Source organism: Salvelinus fontinalis, chromosome 36, assembly GCF_029448725.1.
Source record: "Salvelinus fontinalis isolate EN_2023a chromosome 36, ASM2944872v1, whole genome shotgun sequence".
In the NCBI taxonomy this organism is placed as follows: domain Eukaryota; kingdom Metazoa; phylum Chordata; class Actinopteri; order Salmoniformes; family Salmonidae; genus Salvelinus; species Salvelinus fontinalis.
The window spans coordinates 16,072,850-16,089,590 of NC_074700.1; the positions used below are offsets into that span (position 1 = coordinate 16,072,850).

The following is a 16,741-nucleotide window of genomic DNA, read 5'->3' on the forward strand; positions in this document are numbered from 1 at the left end:
TTTTTTATATTACATTGTGTTGTAGGTAATAATATATGTTGATTGTAGGGGAAAACAAAATAAACTGTATTCTCTGAATTGGAAGTTATCCCATTCCCCTGAAAGCATCACACAATATGGTTTATTTTATAAAAAACAGTGCTTTTTATTTCTGTAATACTGTGGAAAAATAATTACATACCATTTTTAAAAAATATTGGAGATAATGAACTTAAAAAATGAAAATGTGATTTTTGTTGTACATCTTTTGAACAGTTTTTCTCTGCTACGTTGAACAGTACAATAAGATAAACATTGTAATTCTAAATTCAAAGACACAATAATACAGGATACAGTCCTACCAGAGGTATACAAGTATTGGAACAGGATTGCAAAGAGAAATGATATGGACATATTAATGCAGCGTTTCCCAAACTCGGTCCTGGGGACCCCAAAGGGGGCACGTTTTGGTTTTTGCACCTAACTCTACACAGCTGATTCAAATAATCAAAGCTTGATGATGAGTTGGTTATTTGAATCAGTTGTGTAGTACTAGGGCAAAAACCAAAACATCCACCCAGGGGGGGCCCAGGAACGAGTTTGGGAAACGCTGTATTACTGAAACACTCACACATAAACACATACAGACATACACACACGCATACAATATTCACGCACACACGCAGGTAGAGTACGGTATGTATATGTGTTACATACACACACAGCCATTCACACATCTATACAAACACTGTACAAATAGATGTGCACACACACGCACGCACACACACACACACACACACACACACACACACACACACACACACACACACACACACACACACACACACACACACACACACACACACACACACACACACACACACACACACACACACACACACACACACACACACACACATACACACACACACACACACACACACTCTCTCACTCTCTCTCCCTTTTGCTCATTCTTTCTTTTACCCATACACATTCACACAATCACACACCACTATATGTCAATACTGTAGAAAAACCTTCATTGCACCTTTCTATACACATTCTCCTCAGGCCTCGTCATCATGGCTGATTGTGTATGAGTAATGAAAGCGTTTACCACATGTTCCCGAAGGCCACTCTGTTCTAAACCTCCGTACACACCATCTCACTAGCCATGGTCCCAGGTTTGTTTGTTCGCAAGTGTGACAATGACCATAGGAGTAGGCAAGACAGCACAAACAGACCTGGGACCAGGCTACCACATCACCTCTTTCTATTTCAGCAGGGGGCACCAGGCTAAGGCTTATAGTCTGGATCCAAGCTGAATTTGCTATGTTTCATCATATCAATTATGTAGTATATTCATATAAATGGTGTAACAAAGCGATTTCAGTTTGAATCACAGGCTACCAGGCTTGTAGTTCCATATGCCCGGAACTGCCTCAATACCTAAACCCTTGGTAGGCCTAGCAACACACAACACCTGCCAATATAAGGACCTCCTGCATGCTATCTACTGCATAAATGCTTGTAACCCAAGATTTACATCAAAATAAAGAGCAACATGGACACTTGGTAAAAAGGTTCCTGTATACACCCCCCCTTCCTGAATTCTGCCAGTCATCATGACTGACAGAAACAGGTCCACAAATACTTCTTCATGTTTCTCTTTGTTTGTTGGGGTGAATATCACCCAAACAAATACTAAACCCTCTCAAGTTTCAACATTTTGGTCCACAGACACTTCCTTCACAGAAATATGACAAAAATAATTCAGAAAAATTTTAAAAAATAGAATACAAAGCTCTAGTTTGTTGGTGTGCAAATAAAAAGAGACATATATATAATACAGCTATAGATATAGATAACGGATGTCTAAGCAATGAATACTGTTTGTAATGCAGTGCAAAATGTACCATGGCCCCACTAACCAGCACCAATGGCGCCAATGAAGTAAAGCATTCTGGGATATATATGTGCTCTAAGATCACTGTATAAAACAAACACCAGCTAAAACAAAATGGCGGACTGTCATTACTCCTCACTGGTTGAGGTTTCTCCCCCCCAACGAACGAGTACCATATTTGATGGTCAATTTCTCCATGATATGCCTTACTTTAATATTTGGCAATCGTATATGGAATAAATTGCCTGTAACGCCCCCACCCTCCCTCTCGTCACTCATTACAGTCTAAATTCATAGCACTTCGGCTATTTATTTTGACAATTAAGATCTCTTGTTCTCTCTAGTCCTATTTTCTCTGGTCTTGATTGTGACTTTCGCTTTCTGCTCTTTCAGAGCGAAGAATTGAACACTGGGAGTGTTGGAATTCTGATTACAAGGAATTCCCCTCTGTCTCATTGGGATACTCTCTATTTTCCACTGATCTGGACTATCACTCTTTCTCATACCGTCCCTGTCTCGTGGGCAAATCCTAACTCCTGTGTGTGTGTGTGTGCCTGCATGTGTGTCTCAGTGTGTGTGTCTGTGTACACTCAAGTGTGTTTGTGTGTGTATGTTTGAGAATGCGAATGTATGTGTGCGACTGAGTGACAGTGTGTATGAGAATGCGCCTTCACCCTCTACGTGAGAATGTACTGTATCTCACACATGTGTCTGCATCCTCTGTGTGTGCCCTCTGTGGCCGTAGTCAGAATGCTGCGAGGTATAGGAGAAGCGGGTCGAGCTTCCATACTTCCCCAGTCCAGTCTCTGACCCTGACGGAGCTGCCCCAGGCCCCACCCCCACACCAGGCCCCACGCCTGGCACAGGGCCCACCCCCGGCCCAACCCCGTACATCTCATAGGACGGACCGGCTTCCAAGGGAGCCAGAGTGGGCGGGGCGAAGCCCATGCGGTAGGGGGTATAGGGGTGAGAGGGATAGCCGTAGTTGTCGTAGGCCAGTTGAGAGGAGTCCAACAGGCTGCAGTCCCCAGGGAAGTCGCTGGTCTGCGGCGGGGGGTTGGGAGGGGGCGGCTGGCTCTGTCCAGCCCGGGTGAATGTGTTAAACTGAGCATAGCTGTTATGGGACAGTCTGGAGGGGGGACGGGGGTCGTAGCAGCTGGGGCGGCCAGGGGTGTTGAGGGGCCCTGGGCCTGGAGGGCCTCCTCCGCTGGCCGTGGCCCCTGATCCTCCAGCACTGCTGCTGACGGAGGCAGCGCCCCCTGAGGTGTTGGAGGGCCGGTAGTCGGAGTAGTGCATGGAGCGGGAGGCGGGACGGCCCTCGTCGTGGGTGGAGGCTCGCACGTTATAGTAGCCATTGGTGGGATCCTGGAGAGAGAGAAGAAGACATATTGTAGATAAGGTGTGTGTGGGTGTCCGTGTGAATGTGTGCGTGGGTGTGTACGTGCGTGTGTGTGTGTTTGTGTGTGATGATATCACCTTAAGGTCGTACTCCTGGCGTGTGTCTAGAGTGTCGCTGCGTAGGTCCTGTTTCAGTTCTATATCGTCTTTAAAGGGCTGAGATGAGGGAGAGAAGGGCACAGAAGAGGGCAGAAACTAAACCATCAAACAACGAAAAAACAACAAAGGTGGGGAGGAATCCAACATGAGGGGAACCAAAGTAGAAGAAAAAAAAAAAAAGAAGAGAAAGTGACAGATCTAAATTAAAGTTGAAAAAGGGTCATCATAAGTGTTAAAAATGTGAGTATTGTGATTGAAAAGATAGAACAGCAAAAGTTGATACACTTGAGAGATCAAAATAATTTTAGCATTTCTCCTAAGAGGTTGGTTGTGTAATGTGAGAGCTTCAGAGTTCAGGCATCGTTGGAATGATTGAATAAACTTTATTGATCCCCTGAGGGGAAACTTGGGTAACATAAACCAAAGGCAGGAAAGTTCAAGGCAACCTGCTGTCCCGTTGTCATGGCAACTCACCGAGTACATGGCCTTGACCATGCGTGATGCCGTGGAAACGCTGCCGGAGTCCTCCTCCAGACTGTGGGTCTCCTTGTTTATTGTCTCTACCTTGATGTCTGGCTTACCCAGCGTGACCCCGCGACGACCTGGAAGCACGGCACAACAGCACAGCACACAGTTGAATACTGCTGGATATGTCAGGGTATATTGATTTAGATAGATACCATATGTAAGCGTGCATGTGGATTATGCGAATAATGGGTTCATATATTGATATCAAATCAAAAATAATAAAATTGTATTTGACACATGCCTAATACAACAGATCTTAGATCTTACTGTGAAATCTTACTGTGTAGATCTTACTGTGAAATGCTTACTTACAAGGCCTTAACCAACAATGCAGTTCAAGAAATAGAGTTCAGAAAATATTAACTAAATAAACTAAAGTAAAAAAATATAATAAATAGTAACACAATAAAATAACAATAACGAGGGTACAGGTTAGATATCTGACGACAATTTAAAGGGCTGAGAGGAGGGAGAGGAGGGAGAGAGGAGGGCAGAAACTAAACCATCAAACAACAAAAAAACAACAAAGGTGGGGAGGAATCCAACATAAGAGGGGGACCAAAGTAGAAGAAAAAGAGAAAAAGAAGAGAAAGTGACAGATCTAAATAACAAGACTATATACAGGGGGTACCGGTACTGAGATAATGTGTGGGGGTACAGGGTAGATACCTGAAGACAATCAGGTGTATGGTGTTTTTAGGGTGTGGGCATCTGAAACATGTATTGGTGTGTGTTTGATACTTTATAGATGGTTTGTCTGTGGGGAATAGATGCAGGTGTCACTCACTGCCTTTGTGCTGCCGGTAGAAGATGAGGACCAGGACTAGTAAACACAGGAACAGCAGGATGGTGCAGCCAACAGTCCCTCCTGCTATTATACCCACTGGGACCTCCTCTGAGAGAGGGAAGAGAGGAGAGAGGAATGAAGGGAGAGAAGAATGGGGAGATCGAGAGGGGGGGTAGAGAGGATGGAGGAAGGAAAGGGGGACGGAAAGAGACAGAGAGAATGGGGAGAGAAGAGATAGAGGAACGGAGAGAGAGAAGGAGGGAGCGGGATAGAGGAAGGGAGAGAGAGAGAAACACTATTCAACACAATACAACATGCAGATTCAGCTAAAACATTGTCATAGAGCAGGTATGAATATACATAGTGGTTATTGTTGTATTAAGTTAGGATAATGAATATAATGGTGGTGAATATAAGGGTGGTGAATATAATGGTGGTGAATATAATGGTGGTGTATATAATGGTGGTGTATATAATGGTGGTGAATATAATGGTGGTGAATATAATGGTGGTGTATATAATGGTGGTGAATATAATGGCGGTGAATATAATGGCGGTGAATATAATGGTGGTGTATATAATGGTGGTGTATATAATGGTGGTGAATATAATGGTGGTGTATATAATGGTGGTGAATATAATGGTGGTGAATATAATGGTGGTGTATATAATGGTGGTGAATATAATGGTGGTGTATATAATGGTGGTGAATATAATGGTGGTGTATATAATGGTGGTGAATATAATGGTGGTGTATATAATGGTGGTGAATATAATGGTGGTGTATATAATGGTGGTGAATATAATGGCGGTGAATATAATGGCGGTGTATATAATGGTGGTGAATATAATGGTGGTGAATATAATGGTGGTGAATATAATGGTGGTTATTGTTGTTGTTGCTGTTTTTGTTGTTGTTTGTCTCTGGTCATACCAGTCTCCTCCAGGGTGATGATCATGGTCCCGGGTCCGAAGGCGTTCCAGGCGGTACAGTTGTAGGTGGACAGGAAGTCAGCCTCCATGACGTTGTTGATGGTGAGGGTGGAGAGGACAGCCCCTCCCTCAGACAGAGGTTTACTCTGCTCCACCGTGTACCTCTCCAACAGAGTCCCCTTCTCCTTCTCCCATACGTTCTCTTTCCACGCCCACACCTGAAACACAGACAGACAGACAGACAGACAGACAGACAGCCAGCCAGCCAGACAGGCAGGCAGACAGGCGCAAGTTAACACACCCATATGGACTCCATTGAAATATGTGTACTGACACACACATACATATGCATTAGGCATATACACACATATTTTACACATGCAGGCAACAGTACACACAACTGGGCATACAAAGACGTACACACAGACACATCCCCACTGAAGTAAACAAGCAAGCACATGCAACCATTAAAAACACATTCACACACACTTACAACGCACACAGAATGAGATTCACACACTACCAACAGCGACTGTTCCAAGCCTCTCTATCTCCCTATCCTTGGATTATAGAGTAACACGTAGTGGTTTTAGAGCTGGTGAGAATCTTACACACTTCCGCAACTTCTAACCCACTAAAAGCTATTATTCACACTGAAGTATGAAAGAGTATTTAAAAATGCATGAGGCCACATGTTCCTGTAATCTACCATTTATTCTGAAAAACGAGAAACTCTGGCGGAGGCATTTACCGGGACAACTGTTCCAGTCCTTCATATTTTATAACTGCTTTTCTGTCCCTGCATTAAGGACGTCCAGTAAGCTGGTGCATCAGAGAGAATCAAACTCACAAGGCTTAGAGAGGAGACACCAACTACACACTGACTGTGTCACAAATAGCACCTTATTCCCTGTACAGTGCACTACTTTTGACCAGGGCACATAGGGTGCACTATGTAGGGAGAAGGGTGTCATTTCAGATGCAGCCATGCCTGAGAGCATCCGGACCAGAGAGACGAGTGGAGGAGAGGAGATATCAGCTGCTTTCAGACACTGACCGGCTGCACTAGAAGTGTCCCTCGACTAGAAATCTAGTTTACTTGGTGGGTCTCAGGACATTTCAAAAAAAAATTGCCGGCTGCCATAAAACAGAAAGAGTTTGGGAACCGCTGCTAGAGTGTCGACCATGTCAGTCTCATGACGATAAGGTATAGGTGGTAATCTCATGACGATAAGGTATAGGTGGTAATCTCACAGCCATAATGTACAGGTGGTAATCCCACGACGATAATGTATAGGTGGTAATCTCATGGCGATAAAGTATAGGTGGTCATGTAAAACAGGCAGGCAGACAGGCGCAAGTTAACACACCCATATGGACTCCATTGAAATATGTGTACTGACACACACATACATATGCATTAGGCATATACACACGTGACCTCTGTCTCTCCCACTCCGATCTTTGATTTGTATTTGTTCGATCTTAGCTAGCAACTTAGCTGGCTACATAGCCGTCTTTGTATCGGTGATAATTGTGTAGTTATGAAGGTTCGCTGAGGTTCGCTAGCCAGGTATTCTCGCCCTAACGTAACGTAACGTAGTCAACCCTGCTAGCTAGCCAGCTAGCCACCGATTAGCAGCACTGTAGAAACGATTACATTACAACGGAACGACTTGACTTGTGTAGTGTTAGCTAGCTACATAGTTTTCTTTGCTATCTTTGTATCTAAGATAATTGTGTAGCTTTGAGTAACTATCGGTTAGCTAGCCAGCTATTTTTCGCCTGCCGCGCTGCCGTCCTCCTACCTAGCCAACACTGCTAGCTAGCCAACTTCTACCGAATAGCAGCACTGTAGAAACTTACATTACAACGGAACGACTTGATTAGCGTAGTGTTAGCTAGTTGTCTTTGCTGTCCTTGTATCCATGATAATTGTGTAGTTTAGAGAAATTTAGTGAAATTGTCGAGGTTACCTAGCCAGCTTCACTTTCAACAACGTAGCCACTGCTAGCCAGGCTACTTCACCAGCCAGCAGTACTATATCATTTTAGTCAATAAGATCTTGTATTTTATTTTATTTTATTTTTGCAACGTAAGCTTAACTTTCTGAACATTCGAGACGTGTAGCCCACTTGTCATTCTAATCTCCTTTGCATTAGCGTAGCCTCTTCTGTAGCCTGTCAACCATGTGTCTGTCTATCCCTGTTCTCTCCTCTCTGCACAGACCATACAAACGCTTCACACCGCGTGGCCGCGCCCACCCTAACCTGGTGGTCCCAGCCCGCACGACCCACGTGGAGTTCCAGGTCTCCGGTAGCCTCTGGAACTGCCGATCTGCGGCCAACAAGGCAGAGCTCATCTCAGCCTATGCGTCCCTCCAGTCCCTCGACTTCCTGGCACTGACGGAAACATGGCTCACCACAGATAACACTGCTACTCCTACTGCTCTCTCTTCGTCTGCCCACGTGTTCTCGCACACCCCGAGACCTTCTGGTCAGCGGGGTGGTGGCACCGGGATCCTCATCTCTCCCAAGTGGTCATTCTCTCTTTCTCCCCTTACCCATCTGTCTATCGCCTCCTTTGAATTCCATGCTGTCACAGTTACCAGCCCTTTCAAGCTTAACATCCTTATCATTTATCGCCCTCCAGGTTCCCTTGGAGAGTTCATCAATGAGCTTGATGCCTTGATAAGCTCCTTTCCTGAGGACGGCTCACCTCTCACAGTTCTGGGTGACTTTAACCTCCCCATGTCTACCTTCGACTCATTCCTCTCTGCCTCCTTCTTTCCACTCCTCTCCTCTGTTGACCTCACCCTCTCACCTTCCCCCCCTACTCACAAGGCAGGCAATACGCTTGACCTCATCTTTACTAGATGCTGTTCTTCCACTAACCTCATTGCAACTCCCCTCCAAGTCTCCGACCACTACCTTGTATCCTTTTCCCTCTCGCTCTCATCCAACACTTCCCACACTGCCCCTACTCGGATGGTATCGCGCCGTCCCAACCTCCGCTCTCTCTCCCCCGCTACTCTCTCCTCTTCCATCCTATCATCTCTTCCCTCTGCCCAAACCTTCTCCAACCTATCTCCTGATTCTGCCTCCTCAACCCTCCTCTCCTCCCTTTCTGCATCCTTTGACTCTCTATGTCCCCTATCCTCCAGGCCGGCTCGGTCCTCCCCTCCCGCTCCGTGGCTCGACGACTCATTGCGAGCTCACAGAACAGGGCTCCGGGCAGCCGAGCGGAAATGGAGGAAAACTCGCCTCCCCGCGGACCTGGCATCCTTTCACTCCCTCCTCTCTACATTTTCCTCTTCTGTCTCTGCTGCTAAAGCCACTTTCTACCACTCTAAATTCCAAGCATCTGCCTCTAACCCTAGGAAGCTCTTTGCCACCTTCTCCTCCCTCCTGAATCCTCCTCCCCCTCCCCCCCCCCCTCCTCCCTCTCTGCAGACGACTTCGTCAACCATTTTGAAAAGAAGGTCGACGACATCCGATCCTCGTTTGCTAAGTCAAACGACACCGCTGGTTCTGCTCACACTGCCCAACCCTGTGCTTTGACCTCTTTCTCCCCTCTCTCTCCAGATGAAATCTCGCGTCTTGTGACGGCCGGCCGCCCAACAACCTGCCCGCTTGACCCTATCCCCTCCTCTCTTCTCCAGACCATTTCCGGAGACCTTCTACCTTACCTCACCTCGCTCATCAACTCATCCTTGACCGCTGGCTACGTCCCTTCCGTCTTCAAGAGAGCGAGAGTTGCACCCCTTCTGAAAAAACCTACACTCGATCCCTCCGATGTCAACAACTACAGACCAGTATCCCTTCTTTCTTTTCTCTCCAAAACTCTTGAACGTGCCGTCCTTGGTCAGCTCTCCTGCTATCTCTCTCAGAATGACCTTCTTGATCCAAATCAGTCAGGTTTCAAGACTAGTCACTCAACTGAGACTGCTCTTCTCTGTATCACGGAGGCGCTCCGCACTGCTAAAGCTAACTCTCTCTCCTCTGCTCTCATCCTTCTAGACCTATCGGCTGCCTTCGATACTGTGAACCATCAGATCCTCCTCTCCACCCTCTCCGAGTTGGGCATCTCCGGCGCGGCCCACGCTTGGATTGCGTCCTACCTGACAGGTCGCTCCTACCAGGTGGCGTGGCGAGAATCTGTCTCCTCACCACGCGCTCTCACCACTGGTGTCCCCCAGGGCTCTGTTCTAGGCCCTCTCCTATTCTCGCTATACACCAAGTCACTTGGCTCTGTCATAACCTCACATGGTCTCTCCTATCATTGCTATGCAGACGACACACAATTAATCTTCTCCTTTCCCCCTTCTGATAACCAGGTGGCGAATCGCATCTCTGCATGTCTGGCAGACATATCAGTGTGGATGACGGATCACCACCTCAAGCTGAACCTCGGCAAGACGGAGCTGCTCTTCCTCCCGGGGAAGGACTGTCCGTTCCATGATCTCGCCATCACGGTTGACAACTCCATTGTGTCCTCCTCCCAGAGCGCTAAGAACCTTGGCGTGATCCTGGACAACACCCTGTCGTTCTCCACCAACATCAAGGCGGTGGCCCGTTCCTGTAGGTTCATGCTCTACAACATCCGCAGAGTACGACCCTGCCTCACACAGGAAGCGGCGCAGGTCCTAATCCAGGCACTTGTCATCTCCCGTCTGGATTACTGCAACTCGCTGTTGGCTGGGCTCCCTGCCTGTGCCATTAAACCCCTACAACTCATCCAGAACGCCGCAGCCCGTCTGGTGTTCAACCTTCCCAAGTTCTCTCACGCCACCCCGCTCCTCCGCTCTCTCCACTGGCTTCCAGTTGAAGCTCGCATCCGCTACAAGACCATGGTGCTTGCCTACGGAGCTGTGAGGGGAACGGCACCTCAGTACCTTCAGGCTCTGATCAGGCCCTACACCCAAACAAGGGCACTGCGTTCATCCACCTCTGGCCTGCTCGCCTCCCTACCACTGAGGAAGTACAGTTCCCGCTCAGCCCAGTCAAAACTGTTCGCTGCTCTGGCACCCCAATGGTGGAACAAACTCCCTCACGACGCCAGGACAGCGGAGTCAATCACCACCTTCCGGAGACACCTGAAACCCCACCTCTTCAAGGAATACCTAGGATAGGATAAAGCAATCCTTCTGCCCCCCCCCCCCCCCCCCCCCCTTAAAAGATCTAGATGCACTATTGTAAAGTGGCTGTTCCACTGGATGTCATAAGGTGAATGCACCAATTTGTAAGTCGCTCTGGATAAGAGCGTCTGCTAAATGACTTAAATGTAATGTAATGTAAATGTAAAAGCCTGCAGTAGAGTTTGTACACTATCGACTGTCAACTTACAATCTTGTCCGGTGGAGGTGTGCTGGCGATGTAGCATTTGACCTCTCCTCTCTCCCCCCTCACCGCATACTGGGCGGGCTCACTGGAGATGATGGGGGGACCTGGATAGGAAGAGATAAAGAGAGTGAGCGTGAGAACGAGTGAGGTGTGGTACATTCCGCTCCATGTATAAACAAGAATAAATACTACACCAATGAATAGTTTGAAATAAAAGTTGCACACTCTGGTCTTCATAGCAGTATTAAAGCCTACATCCCATCATCACACACCTTTGAACTATAAACTCAAGCTTATCTATTCTTGTGTGATGTGTGGTGTTCCTTACCGTTGACAGTGAGCGTGACCTCTGTCTCTCCCACTCCGATCCTGGGGACGATGGCCTTACACACGTACTGCCCAGCGTCCGCCTGGCTCACTGACTTCAGGAACAGCTGGTTGTTATTACTAAGGACCTACACAAGGGATGGAGAGAGAGAGGAACAAACAGAGAGTCAGGAACAAACAGAGTCAGGAACAAACAGAGAGAGAGGAACAAACAGAGAGTCAGGAACAAACAGAGAGTCAGGAACAAACAGAGAGTCAGGAACAAACAGAGAGAGAGGAACAAACAGAGAGTCAGGAACAAACAGAGAGTCAGGAACAAACAGAGTCAGGAACAAACAGAGAGAGAGGAACAAACAGAGAGTCAGGAACAAACAGAGTCAGGAATAAACAGAGTCAGGAACAAACAGAGAGAGAGGAACAAACAGAGAGTCAGGAACAAACAGAGTCAGGAACAAACAGAGTCAGGAACAAACAGAGAGAGAGGAACAAACAGAGAGTCAGGAACAAACAGAGTCAGGAATAAACAGAGTCAGGAACAAACAGAGAGAGAGGAACAAACAGAGAGTCAGTAACAAACAGAGAGAACGACGTGGACAGAAGAAAGGGGGAGTGCGATGATGTGGCCGGACGCCATTCTACTTTTTCTGATATTAAAAGAGAAAGACTTGAGAAAGAAAGAAATGAGAGATAAGAAGAAAGGAGACAGACAAGGGATAGACAAGAAAGGGGGGACGAGATGGTTGTTGTTACTGAGGACCTACACAACGAGAGAGAAAGAGAGAGATGGACAGAGAAGGAATGCAAAAGAGTATAAAGTAGAGGTGAAGGAGTGGGAGCATCAGGAAAAAGCCAGGAGAAAGAGATGGACAGAGCAGGGGGGCGAAAGAGAATAGAGAGACGGAGAGAGACAGAAGGATATAAAAGAAAGGGAGTCTATAAAGATAAAGAGAGCGACAGAAGGAAGAGAGAACTGGTTCTCACCATATTGGAGCCCTTCTTGGTCCATGTAAGTGTTAGAGGAGGGTTGCCGGCCCATTTGCAGTTCAGAGTGACATCAGAGTCTATGTCCACTGTCACTGGCCTGGGCTCCACTACCAGAATAGGACCAACTGGGGAGAGAGGGGGAGGGAGAGAGAGAGAGAGAGAGAGAGCGAGAGAGAGGGGACTTCTATTTAACCAGGTCAGCTACCGATAACAAAGTCAAATACAATACAAAAATGACCAGGTAAAGAGAAATGAAAGAAAGAAAGAAAGAAAGAAAGAAAGAAAGACAGACAGACAGACAGACAGACAGACAGACAGACAGACAGACAGACGAAGAAACAGAGAGAGCGTATAGAGGGCTAGGTTTAAGAGATAGAGATACAGGGAGAGATTGAGATCACGATCGAGAGACTGACAGACAGAGATAAAGAAACAGACAGAAAAACAGACAGAGACAGAGACAAGAGAGACTGACAGACAGAGGCAGAGAGAAAGACACACAGACATACAGAGAGACTGACAGACAGAGACAGAGCCAGACAAACACACAGAAATACAGAGAGACTGACAGAGACAGAGAGACAGACAGACAAACAGAGACAAGAGAGACTGACAGACAGAGACAGAGAGACAGACAGAAAGACACACAGACAGACAGAGACAGGCAGAGAGACACACAGACATTCAGAGAGACTGACAGAGCCAGAGAGACAGACAGAGACAAGAGAGACTGACAGACAGAGACAGAGGGAAATACACACAGACATACAGAGAGACTGACAGACAGAGCCAGATAGAAAGACACACAGACATACAGAGAAACTGACAGAGACAGAGAGACAGACAGACAAACAGAGACAAGAGAGACTGACAGACAGAGACAGACAGAAAGACACACAGACATACAGAGAGACAGACAGAGCCAGAGAGCCAGGCAGAAAGACACGCAAGACATACAGAGAGACAGACAGAAACAGAGATAGAGAGAGAAAGAGAGAGACAGACAGAAACAGAGAGAGAGACAGAGAGAGAGAGCGAGAGAGACAGACAGAAACATAGAGAGAGACAGAGAGAGAGAGAGAGAGAGAAAGAGAGAGATAGACAGACACACAGACAGAGAGAGACAGAAAGAGACCGACAGAGAGACAGACAGAAACAGAGATAGAGAGAGAAAGAGAGAGACAGACAGAAACAGAGAGAGAGAGAGAGAGACAGACAGAAACAGAGAGAGAGAGAGAGAGAGAGAGAGAGAGAGAGAGAGAGAGAGAGATAGACAGCCAGCCAGACATAGAGAGACAGAAAGAGACCGACAGAGAGACAGAGAGACAGACAGACAGATGCTCTTTGCCACGGAGGTCTAGTTAGACTCACAGTGTACATCGACTAGGATGCTGACGTTGGTTTTGCCCACGGCGTTGAACACTGAGCAGGACACTGGCTCAGTGAAGAAGGAATGGTCAGCTTTTGTGGTGAACACACTCTCTCTGGCCCCCTGCAGGATCACTCCACCTTTAGCCCACCTGAGAAAGAACACACATGTTGTATGAATAAACATATACTGCCAGGTTTGGTTCCCACATTGGCCAAACACTTGGTCACCACGACTAACACATGTAACTACCCAAACACAGTACCAGTCAAAAGTTTGGACAAACCTACTCATTCAATGGTTTTTCTTTATTTTTTACTATTTTCTACATTGTAGAATAATAGTGAAGACATCAAAACTATGAAATAACACATTTGGAACCATGTAGTAACCAAAAAAGTGTTCCAAGAAATCTAAATATATTTTATATTTGAGATTCTTCAAAGTAGCCACCCTTTGCCTTGATGACAACTTTGCACACTCTTGGCATTCTCTCAACCAGCTTCATGAGGAATGCTTATAGTAAAAATAAAGAACAAAATCTTGAATGAGTAGGTGTGTCCAAACTTTGGACTGGTACTGTAGATAAACACAACTATCCAACCAGACTAATGCACAGCTAGAGAGATGGACATATACTGGAGACAGACAGAAAGGTGAACAGATACTTGTAGGTAGATAGAGGACATACATGTATCCCATGATAGGAGGGTTGGCGGAGGCCGCGCAGGTGAAGGTAACTCTGTCCCCTTCTAGGACGGAGCGAGGCTCGATAGACAGTGTCACCGTGGGGGGGTCTGGAAAGAGAGGACACAAAGGGTTACTGAGGCACACCGACAACATAAGCAAATAACAGAGAGAAGGAGGGAGGACGGGGCAGAGAGAGAACCCCCTCAAGGATCCTGGTCACGTGATCTAAGTGATGTACTGGTTATCATTAGAAGCTGTTGTCTGTTAATAACATCAGATATTCAGTCATCACAGTCTGTCGTTAACACTATGTCAAGCTAGGGGGACGGTTATGAACGAGTCTTTAACGATGTCCGTTGAGGGTGACTTACGGTGCACGTTGAGGGTGACTTACGGTGCACGTTGAGGGTGACTTACGGTGCACGTTGAGGGTGACTTACGGTGCACGTTGAGGGTGACTTACGGTGCACGTTGAGAGTGACTTACGGTGCACGTTGAGGGTGACTTACGGTGCACGTTGAGGGTGACTTACGGTGCACGTTGAGGGTGACTTACGGTGCACGTTGAGGGTGACGGTGGTGCGTTTCCCGGCGGGGATAGCCAGGTTACTGGCCACACAGCTGTAGTTCCTCCCTGTGTCTGTGTCCACTGGGTGGACGGGCAGGAAGCTGTGGGTCGTCACCCTCTTCCTGTCCGGGAGCACCTCCTGATGGAGAGAGATGGAGGGAGGGAAAGAAGGAACGAGGATGGGAGGGACAGAAATGGTCAAGAGAGGGGTAACGATGGACTCAAGAGACGACAGCCAATACAACGATGAGAAAAGGTAGGAGTAACACGATCAAAGTCAGTGACTGTGTGTATGGATTTGAGTGTGTGTGTGTGTGTGTGTGTGTGTGTGTGTGTGTGTGTGTGTGCGTGCATGCGATATGTGTGTGTGTGTGTGTGTGTGTGTGTGTGTGTTATAATACTATGTGTTTGTATGTGTACACGCTTGTTTCATTGACTCACGGTGGTGCTGACTGCTCCATCTACAGGGATCCCATCTTTCTGCCACTCTATCATGGCAGGGGGCTTGGCCCCGCGGGACACACAGCTCAGGTTATAGTGGTCCCCTGCATTCAGCAGCACCTCAGGGGCCCCGTCTATCACTGGGTCATCTGGGGGGACTGGAGATAGGACAGGGGTGTTATACACATACATGTACTGGAATACACATGCATACACACGCACAACCACACACACACCACACACACACACACACACACACACACACACACACACACACACACACACACACACACACACACACACACACACACACACACACACACACACACACACACACACACACACACACACACACACACACAGTTGCTGTATCTTACTGAGGACGGTGAGTTTGGCTCTTCTAGAACGTAGTGCAGCATCAGGGGCCTGACACTCGTACAGGGAGTCATCAGACAGCTCAGCTGAGATGATCTCCAGGTTATACTGGCCCAGCTCCTGCACCCGCAACACACGGTACCTCGGCCAGGCTGGAGGGGAAGGGAGAGAGAGTCAGACATAGGGACAGTCAGTGGAGGCTGGTTAAACGATAAATGAGCAGGGCAGGCTCATTTGGAATATATTGAAGGTAATGATAAACAAAGAACACTTGTGCATAATTATTTATGCAAATGCACACAACCATGCACATATTCGTATGTATGCGCTCTCTCTCTCTCTCGCCCCCTCCCTCCCCCTTCTCTCGCTCTCTTTTCTAGCGCTCACACAGCTCATGTGGTGCTATACATTCTTACCAGCAGGTGGCAGCCGTGCTCTCTTTCACCAGCAAGAGAAAAATATGCATGCATTATGACAACAACGTTTTAGAGGACTCCAAACGGACAGAAATGCTGGTGAAGATTTCATGTCCTTTCTCTTCACAAATATATTCCATCTGAATCATTCTGTCAAAGTAGAATGTACTGTATGTATATCCATATGCGTCAGATGAGCTTACCCTCCCTTAACCTTGTGTGTCCTTGTACCTGACATATCATGTGTGTCTGTATGTTGCCTATGCATGTGATTGCATGTGAAATGTCGAGAGAGCGAAAGCTTATGAAAGGGAGAGGGAAAGAGATCAAGGCAGCGAGGGAGAGAGGCAGGGAGAGAGAGAGCGAAGGAGCGAGGGAGAGAGGCAGGGTGAGAGAGAGCGAAGGAGCAAGGGAGAGAGGCAGGGTGAGAGAGAGAGCGAAGGAGCGAGGGAGAGAGGCAGGGAGAGAGAGAGCGAAGGAGCGAGGGAGAGAGGCAGGGAGAGAGAGAACGAAGGAGCGAGGGAGAGAGGCAGGGTGAGAGAGAGCGAAGGAGCGAGGGAGAGAGGCAGGGTGAGAGAGAGAGCAAAGGAGCGAGGGAGA

At 47.3% G+C, this 16,741-nt stretch overlaps 1 protein-coding gene across 2 annotated transcripts in view; it reads right to left on the reverse strand.

Moving 5' to 3' along the window:
• Positions 1-120: 120 nt before the first annotated feature.
• The window catches only part of LOC129835296 (kin of IRRE-like protein 1), a 38,677-nt gene continuing 22,056 nt past the window's right edge, over positions 121-16,741 (reverse strand). Inside the window, exons 3-15 of one of the 2 annotated variants that reach the window (XM_055900878.1) lie at positions 15,728-15,877; positions 15,351-15,508; positions 14,898-15,048; positions 14,344-14,449; positions 13,655-13,803; positions 12,281-12,408; positions 11,301-11,427; positions 10,976-11,076; positions 5,632-5,848; positions 4,698-4,805; positions 3,857-3,984; positions 3,362-3,439; positions 121-3,250 (exon numbers count right to left, since the gene is read on the reverse strand). In XM_055900878.1, the coding sequence (XP_055756853.1) occupies positions 2,585-3,250; positions 3,362-3,439; positions 3,857-3,984; positions 4,698-4,805; positions 5,632-5,848; positions 10,976-11,076; positions 11,301-11,427; positions 12,281-12,408; positions 13,655-13,803; positions 14,344-14,449; positions 14,898-15,048; positions 15,351-15,508; positions 15,728-15,877 (2,267 nt within the window). In that variant the 3' untranslated portion in view covers positions 121-2,584. Of the gene's footprint in view, positions 3,251-3,361; positions 3,479-3,856; positions 3,985-4,697; positions 4,806-5,631; positions 5,849-10,975; positions 11,077-11,300; positions 11,428-12,280; positions 12,409-13,654; positions 13,804-14,343; positions 14,450-14,897; positions 15,049-15,350; positions 15,509-15,727; positions 15,878-16,741 lie in introns of both variants that reach the window. The other variant, XM_055900877.1, reaches the window with a different exon arrangement.